A 13,300-nucleotide genomic window follows, 5' to 3' on the forward strand; every position below is an offset into this window, starting at 1 on the left:
TGATGAATGGAGAAGAAGTGGTCATAGTGTTTTACATTAAGCACATCAGTGATCAACTGGATCAACTACAAACTGAACTACACTGTTCCTATTTACTATGACCTTTTATGTGAAGCTGCTTTGACACAATCTACATTGTATAAGCGCTATACAAATAAAGGTGAATTGAATTGAATTCTTATAAATGTCTATTTATGTGATGGTTTGTGTGTCATTTGAAATATGAGACATGCTTTCAGAAAATGTGTTTAAACAACTGGGAAAAACTGTAATCCTGCAGTTTGAGTGTAACGCATGAATTGCGCTTGTAGTTTAGCAGAATTGGTTCAGGGGGTTGGTGCATCAGTTACATGTTGCAGTCATTGTGTCTGAAGTAAAAGTAATTGTGTTTAAACGACTAAGAAAAACTGTATATGGATGATTCTTCTGTTCGGAGAATTTGATCATATAGCTTGAATTTATCAGTACTCTTGGATCATTTTTTATTTTAGAAATAATAATTTTAGTTCAAATGTTTGTTGAAAATGATTATGATTATTTTTATTTATTATTATTATTATTACTATTATTTGTACTATTAGATTCTATATATTAAAATAATAACTATTATATTATTTAACCATAGCTTTTTTTACAGCAGAAAATAAATATCACAAAATACGCTTTAAACTATAAACAATAAAGATTCTTTTTTGCATCTATGTTTCCAATAACTACTGTGCAGCAATTAAAAAATAGAGGATATAAATGTATTATATATTAATGTATTATATATCACGTTTTTTACACGTTTACTTAGATTTCTTTATTCGCATCAGTCCTGATGCTATACCAAAAAAATATATATTTCTTGCAATTTTGACAAATAATAAATAGATTATATAAAAGGTTCTTTATGGTTGAAAAACTTATTTAGATTTTGCTGAAATGGTCTTCATACTTATATTATAAAGGCATATTTTAAGAATTGTTCACTGAAGCCATTGATAAAACATCATTTTAAGTAGGCCGAAATACAAACGCCCATAAAATAAAAGAATCAAAAAACAAGAAAAAAAAAAAACATTGGATCCAATACATTCTGCAGTGTGTTCAGAAACTCACATTATCTTTCAGTGTAGTTGCTACTCCTCCGGCAGACTCACAGACGCTGATGATGAGACAATGAGTAATATGGAGTCCTGCGCCATCTTCTGATGAAAGGCAAAACTGCTGGACAGTCGAAAATTTAGAATAGTCAATCATTTAGTGAAATCATTTAATAGTTTTGAACTGTAAATTAAAAACAAAAAAGTAGATGTGTGCAGAAAAAACTAGTTATATTTTAGTTTATAATATTTCCGGAAAATGATTCATGGTTTTACAACAATTGGAAATTAACTAGATCAAGTAGTTACATAAAACTCACAATTTTGCAACAATTCGCTTTTGCAACCTAATTGTAGTTAGGTCTATACACTTTCCAATGAGCTAAAACATGGTCACTGCACTTTAATAATAAAAAAAAAAACATGGTTGACTTATACACAGACTAGCTGTTATCGGTCTAAAACCAGTTTAAAACACATCAGTCACAAACTTGCTTAAAACCAGCAGAAAAACCGTCTTATGTTGATTTAAAAATCCCATCATAAACGATAAACTAAAAATGCCAAAGGACTTCATACAAAACAAATTACATCAAAATGACGCTGTAAATGCTCCATAAGAACGGTCGTTGGTCCTTTTACCACTGTGTATGAATTGCAACATGTATATAATAATCAAATCACATTTGAGCACATTTGAATCGTCCTGTCAACGCTTGAAGAAACCGGTTAAGCTGATGGTCGAGACGAATTTTCCCGAATTGCCTTCTTTGAGTTTTGTCCCCACACGCTTTCCGTATGAACTTTGCTTAATTCAAGATGGCGGCCATCGTAGTTGGAAACGTGAGTTTCTCTCTTGAATAAGTTTAATTTGTCTTTAATCAAACTTAAACATAGACGTGTTGCGATGGGATTAGTATTCTTTAATATTTTTATTATACTGTCATTGAATGTACTGTTTTATTTCTCGGTTAAGAGGATTAAAACTGAACATTGGCTAACACGATAGCCTTTTAGATATGTATTAATACATATTAATATTTAATAATTTTTGGTTTGTAGGATGTTATAGACCGTGATCTTCCGAATGCTGTCCGTCTACTCAACAGTCTCACTGAACAGGTGAGGTTAGATGCTTATTTTTGAGAACGGTCTGCATCACAATTCTATATTTTTATAGACAATATGATTACAGAATATTCACTCAATCAAGTATATTATTTGTTATGTATTGCTTCTCTCCAGTTAGTTTGTTTTTGTTCTTTCTCATTGCTCTCTCATTATAAATTACTCTTCTCGTGCTTTTTCATATCATTTAGTCGAATTCTGGTATTGTTGATCACATTTTTGTTCATTGTAAACAGCTAAACATTTTCCTTAAAAACAACAACAAAGATGATAAATGTAACAGTATTTCATTTAAAATTGCATTTAATGTAAGTTAATCATTGTAAATAGTAAGGAAATTGTTCACTTTGATTGTTGATAGCTTTAGTATCGTTACAGTCTTTTAACATAATTTTCACAGTGCGTTCAATTTGTAATCGTAACAGACTAAACTTTAAGTAATCCAGCTAGCACACTAGATGAACATGGAGATGTGATGATGCTGATTGATATTTTCAGGTTGCTTCAGTAACCTGTCATGTTCGGGACCTGATAAAGAAAGTCAGAGAGAAAGCTTACCAAACTTCCAAGGTAAAGGTCTCTGGTAAAAAAAAAAAAGTTAATAACTCGACCTACAATCATGTGCATGACTTGATTATTTTTCTACTTGCTTTAGGGTTTGTCTTTTCTAGACTTGAGATATCATCTGTTACTGTTTTATCTGCAAGACATCACTCATTTGATCAGTTTAAAGACAGAAGGTGAAAGTCTGAAGGACAACAGCGCAATCCACAGACTGGTCACCATACGGACAGTAAGGCACAAACCTTGTAAAGCACAGAGCAGTGTCAGAGACTGCGTTTATGCATTTAAAAATAAATAAACTATATATATTACTATATTGTTTTTAGACTGGAATTTCGGCATTAGAGAACTTCCATTCGAAATTATTTGAATAAGTTTACTTTTTAAGAAATCTATTGGACTGTCCCACTTTTAATGAATGTAGAAGGTATTTTTATGAATTGAACTCATTTAAAGGGATTTTCAAAAAAGTTTTACCAGAACAAATTGTAGAATTTTTATTATATATTAATATGAAAATGTTATTTAATTTATTTTGTTTTTATTTTTTTGGTTTTTAATTGTATTTATTTTTAATGAATAGATTTGTTTGCCATAAAAAAACATGGTTGCTGACATGGCATTAAATTAAAAAATATGATATGAAATGAAGTTCACTTAAAATTACAAGAAACTGTGGTAAAAAGACAGCTCGTGCATTGAAAACCATTACTTTGTTTTATATGTGAACATCAATACTAAATAAATTCCAAACTTTTTTATTTACTATAGATTTATTTATTTGATGCCATCTGATAAAGCTCCAAACATCTCTGATGTGTACATATATACACATAACAGATTTTAAAAGAACAGCTTTGTCTAGAATTGAAAATATTTACATTTTCAAAAAAAACTAAAAAAAACATTTGACCCGTAGAGTCTATGAATGACATCAGTACAGGTCACGTGATAATTAAGAACACTAATGTTAACCTGCTACTCTGGAAAAGTAACTGGACTAACACTAACAGGTTTGATTTCAAGATAATTGCTAGCTAGTTAAAAAGTATGCTGTTATCTTTGAAATGATTGCTTGTAGATATTATAAGATATTATATCGCAACCTTATAAAATCTTACAATACAAGCTCTAGTTTTTCCCTATATAAGATCAATATTTTATTATTTTAATAATTATTTACTGTTTTCTTTTATTTTTGGCTGCATTCATTTTTGTATATTCCAGCTTTAGAAATGGATGAAAATAATGTGTAATAAAGTCACATAAGTTTCATCTATTTTTTTTATTTATTTATTTATTTTTTTTAATATATTGTTTTACTTTTAATCCTTACAAACAGAACTTGCAGAAGTGTTTCTAAAATTGGAATATACAAAATGTATCTGTAAAAATAAGGGGAAAATGCTTTGAAATTTCAATCTTTGTTGGAAAAAGTTTAGATTTTAGTAACAGATGTTACCTAAAATAGAGATTCTAAGCTATTCATGAGCTGTTGATAGTATTTTGCTATTAGTTTAAAATCTCAAATAAACATTTGCTTATGCTGTTTGAGGAGCAGTGTTGGGTAAAGTTACTTTTAAAAGTAATATTTTACAATTTTAAGCCTATCTTCATCTAAAATATAAGGAAAAAACGTACATGCATAACATAACACATACTCTCACATTATTTTCCTTAAAAAGAAACTAACACGTTTAGTTACTTCTTTAAAAAGTGACTTAAGGTTGTAATATATTATCTTAAAAGAAAGAAAAATACCTCATTATACCCTGAGTTGATTTATTATTTCATTCTTAGTGTGTGAACCTTTACACAAGTTGGTTTCCAGTCACTGCAATAATTACTAAACTAAAATGAAACCTTAGCCACAACACTAATAACACTATTTTAATAGTATTAATGTATTTATTTAGCATACCATACTTTGTGTACACATTCCCTTGCATTTGTATAACGATATGTACTAATACTGCCCAAGCACATTCTTTGTATGTGGAAGTACAACTTGATAATGAATCATTCTGGTTCTGAATTTAATTATACATCAGGCTCTGAGTCTGCCATAATAAACCCTTTTCACTTTGTCAAAATTGTGCTCTTGGTACAGGTTTTGGAGAAGATGCGCCCCCTTGATCAGAAGCTGAAATATCAAATAGATAAGTTAGTGCGGACGGCAGTGACAGGCAGTCTCTGTGAGTTTTTCATTCTTATGCACACACCAATGCTGTTGTTAAGAATCTATTGTTGGTTTAAATGTATTGTTTTTTTAGCATGCCAAATATTTTAGTATGGTTTGTATTTATTTACCACTAACATGAGACAAGTGGGGTTCTAATCAACAGAAAGAAAGTGTCACACCATGCTAATCAAGCAATACAATTGTTTTGGAAGGACCAACTCGTAAGTCCGAGAAATATTGGCCAATGTGATCTGACCCCACGATATAGCTTCCAAAGCCTCTGCAAAGAGGGGCTCCATTTTTATTGCTAAAATTTGGGTGCTGGCCAAAGATCTGTCCTCCAAGAGAAAGAGCAAGAAAGATGATCAGACTTCATCTCTCCTCCCAGTTGGGTACACTTTATTCTTAATAACATACAACGGTTCATCCTGAGGTTATGTGAACAACATCAAACATTCTGCACCTGTGGTTTGAGGAGGACCATTATGCAGTTTTTTTAAGCGTATGTAACAGGCGCAGCCGATCTTCAAGGCCACTTAAATTTCCTCCCTTCTATCCATTGAGCGCATCAAAGAGATTTCAACAGTTCCCTAGTGGAATGCTTTAAAAAAAAACACCCATCGTTTACAATGGTTTTCAAGTTTACTGACTTTAATGGTACTCTTTGTTTCTTCCAGCTGAAAATGATCCTCTACACTTTCGCCCTAATCCTCAGAATCTGGTCAGCAAGGTAAAACTCTTCTTATGCAGTAATATAGTAAGCATAATGTATGGTGGCCAAGAGAGCTCAAACACACTGCAAGTAAAGAGATTTCTGAGATTGTCAAATTTTTGTCACTTTTTGAGGTCCCAGACAACATTTCTACTGTGGTCTGTGCTATTTCCAGAAGGTTTCTGTATTTGTATGTGATGTTAAAATTAATTTGTAGTCAAATTGATCAGTTTTTCTATTTGCATGTGTTTTCTTAAGTGTTTTTGAGCTTTCTCAGCTAGCATAATAGTGTAAACATTCTGCATCAACTCAACCAGAAGTTCTTGTTTAATTATGGGGTCACACTTTATTTTGATGGTCCGTTTGTTGAATTTAAGTTACATTGTATCTACATGCCAACTAATTCTTATTAGATTATAAGTTAGGCTGTTAGGTTAACCACAACTGTCAGGTTTGGGTTAGTGTAAGTTGACATGTACTTGCAATATTTCTTATAGTCAGTTCCATGTCTGTTGAAGGAGCAGTATCAACAGATACTAAGCAGACAGTCTACTAATACTCAAATGGACCATCAAAATAAAATGTTACCAATAATTTATTTTCTGTTTTTTAAAAGAAGATTAAATGTAAATAGATCCATGTTTCGACTTTTTTTTTCCACAATACTTCTATGGAATATTTAAGTAGATACTTGCATTTGTAATTTGTTTTCTCTGAGATAAAAGCTTTCTGTTCAAGATATGCTTTCTAAAAAACTTATTTCATGTTGACACCAAAATAGCATGTCTTATCTTTAATCCACGTGTGTGTGTATACAGTTGAAGTCAGAATTATTAGCCCCTCCTGAATTATCCCCCGTTTATTTTTTTCCCCAATTTGTTTAACGGAAATAAATTTTTTTCTACACATTTCTAAACATAATAGTTTTAATAACTCATTTCTAATAACTGATTTATTTTATCTTTGCCATGATGACAGTAAATAATATTTGACTAGATATTTTTCAAGACACTTCTATACAGCTTAAAGTGACATTTAAAGGCTTAACTAGGTTAATTAGGTTAACTAGGCAGATTATGGTAATTAGGCAAGTTATCGTATAACAATGGTTTGTTCTGTAGACAGTCGAAAAAAATATAGCTTAAAGGGGCTAATAATTTTGACCTTAAAATGTTTCTAAAAAAAAATTTAAATTGCTTTTATTCTAGCCGAAATAAAACAAATAAGACTTTCTCCAGAAGAAAAAATATTATCAGACATGCTGTGAAAAATTCCTTGCTCTGTTAAACATCATTTGAGAAATATTTAAAATATCAAAAGAAAAATTCAAAGGGGGGCTAATAATTCTGACTTCAACTATATATGTAGAGTTTATTAAAATATTTTAGCTTGATATTAGTGGAAACTATGATTCAGTACTTGCCATCAATGCATCAGTTGTCACAAATATTTTAAGCAGAAAAAAATAATTGTGTAGCTGAGCAGCAGATTGAAATGATTTCTGAAGTGCCATGTGATGATGAAGATTAGTAATAATGCAGATTATCTGGCTTTTTGAAATATTAAATAGAACAGCTATAAAAAACAGAACAGAACCTTTATAAAATGTATTGACAAATGCTGACATTACTAAGTATATATTGTTTAAATCTCTATTTATTTTGCAGCTCAGTGAGTCTGAGGATTCAGATGACGAGGGTGTCGGAGGAAAAACAAAGGAGCAAAAAGAGCCTTCAGGCGGCAGGAGATACGTACCTCCTCGAATTGCCCCAATGCATTATGGTATATTCCTTCATTTATTATTTCACTTCAATATTAAAATGCAGTGACAAACAACAGTATTGTTAATTAGTTGAAAGTGAAAGCTAAACCTCTGCTGTCCACACACAGATGGAGACCTGACGGAAGCAGATCGTCAGAAGGAGCGAGTGGAGAAGCAGAAGAGAGCGGCACTGCGCAGCTCCGTCATTCAGGAGCTCCGGCAGCAGTATAGTGACGCTCCTGAGGAGATTCGAGATCGCAGAGACTTCCAGACCGACCGCCAAAGCAGAGAAGAGCTCAACAGGTACGACATGCATGAAATTTACATCCAATCTCCTCTAATAGATTAACCCATTTAATCATATATCACCTGGGCTGGATTCACAAAACCTTAGGAAAAGGTTAAGAATTTATGTACAGTAATACATGTAAGAATATTTGTATTCCCAAAAAAAAACTTAAAGGGGAAGTTCACCCAAAAATGAAAGTTCTGCTATTTACTCAGCCTCCAGTTGTTCCAAACCTGTTTGAGCTTTAAGATAAACTAAAGAATGTTGATAAACAGCTATCGTTTTCCATAATTTTTTCATTTCTATAGCAGGGTTTCCGAGGGGTCTTAAAAAGTCTCAAATTTAAAAATCGAAATTTTAGGCCTTAAAAGGTCTTAAATTCGCTGTTCTAGGTCTTAAATATTTTTGCGCAGGTCTTATTTTTCTGACGTCCATGTAACGTTACATCTAATGCTCATTTTAATTCTTTTTTTGTTGTTGTTGCTTGGTTTTCGTGATGTTGTAGTAATTTATTTCACTAGTCCTAATGTAATTTCCGGTATTACAACTACAAACGAGACCAACATGCAATAGCCAATCAGCTTTCTGTTATTGAACTCAGTGTGCGCGGCGAAGATTCCGTCTGGCCCTACTAATTAGTCATAGATCATCAAGAATATTAAGTCATAGATCATCAAGAATATTAATCCCAAATATTAGAGATTACACTAATAAATATCTAGCAAATATTGAAAAACTAATTAACCACACACACCGTACAATTAAAAGCTCAACCAGGATGTGGCTATGATCTTAAAATGGGGAAAAGCCTAGATAGGATACAGCTGCGGATACGCACATCAAAATAGCATACTTTTTGTGACTGTACAACAATAATTCCATATTTTTACAGTACTGTGATAGCTGGGGTACATGTTATTAAAATACAATTTATTGCGGATTTTTTAATTAAATTAAATAATACATTTACAATGACTATTTTTACATTACTGTGATGGTTGGGTTTAGATGTAGATGTAATTAAAATACAATTAAGGAGTAATTTATTGAATAATATAAATAATTCTGGTTAACTTTGTCACAACCGTGTCATCTAGCAACAACCTTATAGCATGGCAATAAAGTGATATAACTAAAGTATTGCTGTAATTAATTTGTACTCTATAATATACTGAATCAGATTAAATCTGGTCTGTATGTCTGTTTAAAAGCCAATAAATCAAATAAATGTAACAATTTTATGCAAAATAAAAAGAGATGCATTTAAAAAGGTTTACATTTTTGATATTTCTGTATGTTGTAAAATGTAAAATAGCTTTGTTTATTGGACTTTATTAGCCGTGCAAGGATTGTACTGATGGCATGCAAAAATACTGAGATATACTGAGTTGGAAATGTTCTGTTACAGTTCTTAAAGAGTAAAGTGTGGGGTCAAACAATTGAGTTAAATATAAAGAAAACTTGATAATCTTTGAGTTTTTTTCTTGATCTTTTTGAAATATTTTGCTAAAGGAAAAACTACGAGGAGTCCATGATGGTTCGTCTCAGTACAACACGAGATCAAAAGCTCAGGAAGAGGGGAATGATGGGAATGACATCCCAGCTGAGTAACATCACACGATTCAGTGACATCACTGCTCTGACAGGAGGAGAAGTGCAGGTGAGCTGGAGTCTGGTGTAGTTTTACAAATATTTTAGGAGTTGTTTTTTTTTTTGTACGGATAAAATACTCGTCGGCCACTTTATTAGGTACAACTTAGCATATTTCTAATCAGCCAATCACATGGCAGCATCTCTGTATTTTTATTCATGTAGACATGGTCAAGATGATCTGCTGCAGTTCAAATCGAGCATCAGAATGGGGAAGAACGGTAATTTATGTGACTTTGAACATGGCATGGTTGTTGGTGCCTGACGGGCTAGTCTGAGTATTTCAGAAACTGCTGATCTACTGGGATTTTCATGCACAACCATCTCTAGGGTTTACAGACAATAGTCAGAAAAAGAGAAAATACCCAGTGAGCACAAATTCCTTGTTGTTGCCAGAGGTCAGAGAATGGCCAGATTGGTTCCAGCTAATAGAAAGGCAACAGTAACTCAAATAACTACTTGGTACAACTGAGGTGTGAAGAAGAGCATCTCTGAAGGCACAACACACCTAACCTTGAGGCGGACGGGCTACAGCAGTAGACCACACCGGGTGCCACCCCTGTCAGCTAAGAACAGGAAACTGAGGCTATAATTCACACAGGCTTACCAAAATTGGACAATAGAAGATTGGAAAAACATTGCCTTGTCTGATGGTAGGATCAGAATTTGGCGTCAACAACATGAAAGCATGGATCCATCCTACCTTGTATCAACGGTTCAGGCTGGTGGTGGTGATTTAATGGTGTGGTTGATATTTTCTTGGCACTTTGGGCCCATTAGTACCAATTGAGCATCGTGTCAACGCCACAGCCTACCCGAGTATTGCTGCTGACCATGTCCATCCCTTTATGACCACAGTGTACCTATTTTCTGATGACTTCTTCCAGCAGGATAACTGGCCATGTCAAAGCGCAAATCATCCCAGACTGGTTTCTTGAACATGTCAATGAGTTCACTGTACTCAAATGGCCTCCACATTCACCAGATCTTAATCCAAAAGCACCTTTGGGATGTGGTGGAGAGGGAGATTCGCATCTTGAATGTGAAGCCGACAAATCTGCAGCAACTGTGTGATGCTATCATGTCAATATGGAACAAAATCTTTGGAAATATTTCCAGTACCTTGTTAAATATATACCATGAAGGATTAATGCAGTTCTGAAGGCAAAAGTGGTACAAGTAAGGTGTATCTAATAAAGTGGCCAGTGAGTGTATATGCGGTTACACTGTAAAAATGAAATGCTATTTCCAAGTAAGCTAAACAGCTGCTGACACAAAATCACCAGTCCTACTTTCCCTCCCTTCTATAGGATATTGGTAATCCAAAGCCCAAGAAAAAGAAAATAATCAAGAAAGGTAAAAAGAAAGGTAAGTGTTTGATTTCTAAATATATGTATCCAGTGTTAATAAACATTACATACCATATTAATAAGTGCTTTCATCTTCAGTTTTCAGGAAACGCAAGTAAACTGATGGCAAGGAGACAATTAATGATAAAAAAAAATTTCTTATGGTGCAAAATTGTTTGGGTTTCGTTGTGTAAGCCATTGATGTGAGCACTGATCAAACTAATTGTTTGATTTGTATGTCGATTAGCTTTCTAATAAAAAAAAATAAATGAAGTGAGTGGTGTGTTTAAGCATGTTCAGTTGCAAATCGCTGATCCATTACATGGTTACAATTTCATATTTACAATTTAAGTATGAACATTTTATTTTCCAAGCCATGCCTGCATCAGTTACTTTTTCTCCCCCCCCACCAGAATCTGTTCAGAACGCTGGTGAATTTAAAACATGGTTATTCAATATTTACGGCCAGATAAGTGAAATTAAAACATTAAACTGTCCTTGGGTAGCTAGAGCATAATTCAGGTTGGAACAGTTTAAATACTTCAAATGTTAATAGCAAAGTTCATCAAAAACAGTGAATATGTACTCACTCTTACATCATTCCAAATCACTTTCATTACATATTAGTGACCATTTCTTTATCTTTGCATCAAATCAGAAGTTGTAAAACCTTAACTTGGTTACAAGGAAAAGATTAGAACTCTGAGAAATTATATCAAAATTGAGGGCAGGGAATAAAAAGTGAGTTCCAGAAACATGCAATTCTGAAACAAGAGTCAATTGAGAGAAAGTCCTTTAAAACAGTAACAATTACAAGATGTACATTGTGAGAAAGTCATACTTGGAGGGTGGATTCAATTCAGAAACAAATTAGGAAAGAGCTGCAAGTAAGTCACAATTTGGTTAAAAAGCATAAACCGCAAGATAATTCTGAGGAAATAAGAGCAACATTGTACTGTTTACGTCAAACAATTCTTTCTTTTGTCAGAACTGTGACCTGCACCTTGCAATTTTGAGGGAAAATATTCAACAACTGAGAAGCTGCATCTAATCAGTGTCAGAATTTGAAATGTAGCCTTGCAACTGTGAGAACATCAGAGTTAGGAGATAAAACTAATTGTAATTCCATGAAACATCTCTTGTCTTCTGAAGAGTCATAAAGGTTTGGAACTAAACGAGAGATCATTTTTGGAAGAACTATTCCTTATGTTGGCATAAAAGACTTCACAGTACACCACAAAATGAAAATTGTCATTTACCCTTGACATGTTTCTATTGAAAACAAATCCAACTGGTAACAATAGCCATTGGTTCTGTTTCTTACTGTAAATTTCAATGTCTTTACAACATTTTTCCATCTTGTTTTCTTCAGGAAAAATAAGAACAGGGTTTTCACTCTAAGAAAAATGTCAAATTCCCTGACTAAGAAGCTGAATTTCTTTGACATATAATTAATAGAACAGGTAGCTTTTCAGCAGATCTTTCAGATTACTTGCGTTAAGGCAGAATTGAGCAAAGTTTAAAATTTAGAGAAGCTTGCAATTTTAATTAATTGCTGCAGATTTTTAAAAATTAATTGCCCACATTTTTTCAGTACAATGGTCACCGTTTTATATTAAACATTATATTCATATGTAAAAAGTGCTTATCAGGTGTGAAATACCACAACTTGACAAAATTGAGACATTGCAATGCACATTCAGCCCCAGCAAAACACGTGAAATGCTGCAAAGTGAGGAAAGGCACCACATTTTAGTCTCACAAAATCCAAAGAGCTGGTTGAGCACTGAGCATACCAAAAACTGCCAGGTACAGCCTGATGACTGATTTTGATTGAGAAGGGAAAGGAAAAAGGAAATAATTAGCCTAATAATATAGGCAAGACATCATAAAACAGATGAGAGGGGGAAAAAAGCAAAGTAAAATTTAAAATTACAAACAAAACTGCCTAATATTCCTTAACTTAGACATTAGACATATATACAAATACACACACACATACACTCAGCATAGAGTACACCCCATTTTAAAAGTGAACATTTGTATCAATTTCTCAGTGAATTGGGCAATATGTTTTAGTGCATGTAAACAAAACAGATTTATTAAACAGATATTTATTAAAATATTTTAGTCACCAATATATTTAGAAATTGAATTAAATTCAAAGAATATATTGCAAGCAACAAAAAAAATTACAACCTCCTAAAAAAAATAAAAATAAATAAAGATCCTCTTTTTTTAAATGTGTTTAATCTTTTTCTATAACATATACATTTGGGTGTACTAGTTTTTGGACCGTTATCGTGAGTTATTTTATTAGATGAGCTCCAGATTTGGCTTGAATACTGACACATGTATGAGCACAAATATATTATTGTAAAGCTTCCTATTAAAAATATGAATTTAAAAGATTTGTGAGGGGGAGTACTTAAATATGCTGAGCACTGGATTTATATATACACATACATACACAGTTTTAAATAAAAACCTGACTTCCAATGTCTGCAATAAACCTAAATTTGCATATTCCAGAAATTCCATGATCCATGGGAACCTTGCAAGAAACTCATCGGTTT

At 32.8% G+C, this 13,300-nt stretch overlaps 1 protein-coding gene across 1 annotated transcript; it reads left to right on the forward strand.

Annotated features, from left to right (window-relative positions):
* The first annotated feature begins 1,885 nt into the window (after positions 1-1,885).
* ngdn (neuroguidin, EIF4E binding protein) lies at positions 1,886-10,997 on the forward strand. The gene is made up of 11 exons (XM_056450594.1): positions 1,886-1,931; positions 2,151-2,210; positions 2,715-2,786; positions 2,872-3,009; positions 4,891-4,975; positions 5,640-5,692; positions 7,342-7,456; positions 7,565-7,739; positions 9,238-9,385; positions 10,686-10,743; positions 10,824-10,997. The coding sequence occupies exons 1-11, from the start codon at positions 1,908-1,910 to the stop codon at positions 10,841-10,843; spliced, it is 948 nt and encodes a 315-aa protein (XP_056306569.1). The 5' UTR covers positions 1,886-1,907; the 3' UTR covers positions 10,844-10,997.
* The last annotated feature ends 2,303 nt before the right edge of the window (positions 10,998-13,300 follow it).

This window comes from Danio aesculapii, chromosome 24, assembly GCF_903798145.1.
Source record: "Danio aesculapii chromosome 24, fDanAes4.1, whole genome shotgun sequence".
Lineage (NCBI taxonomy): Eukaryota > Metazoa > Chordata > Actinopteri > Cypriniformes > Danionidae > Danio > Danio aesculapii.

Bases quoted from the DNA above. Each gene is read 5' to 3' on its own strand.
- ngdn (XM_056450594.1), top strand. From the start codon at position 1,908: ATGGCGGCCATCGTAGTTGGAAAC. The intron at 5,693-7,341 runs GTAAAACTCTTC...TTTATTTTGCAG, and splicing joins CTCAGAATCTGGTCAGCAAG to CTCAGTGAGTCTGAGGATTC. The intron at 7,457-7,564 runs GTATATTCCTTC...GTCCACACACAG, and splicing joins AATTGCCCCAATGCATTATG to ATGGAGACCTGACGGAAGCA.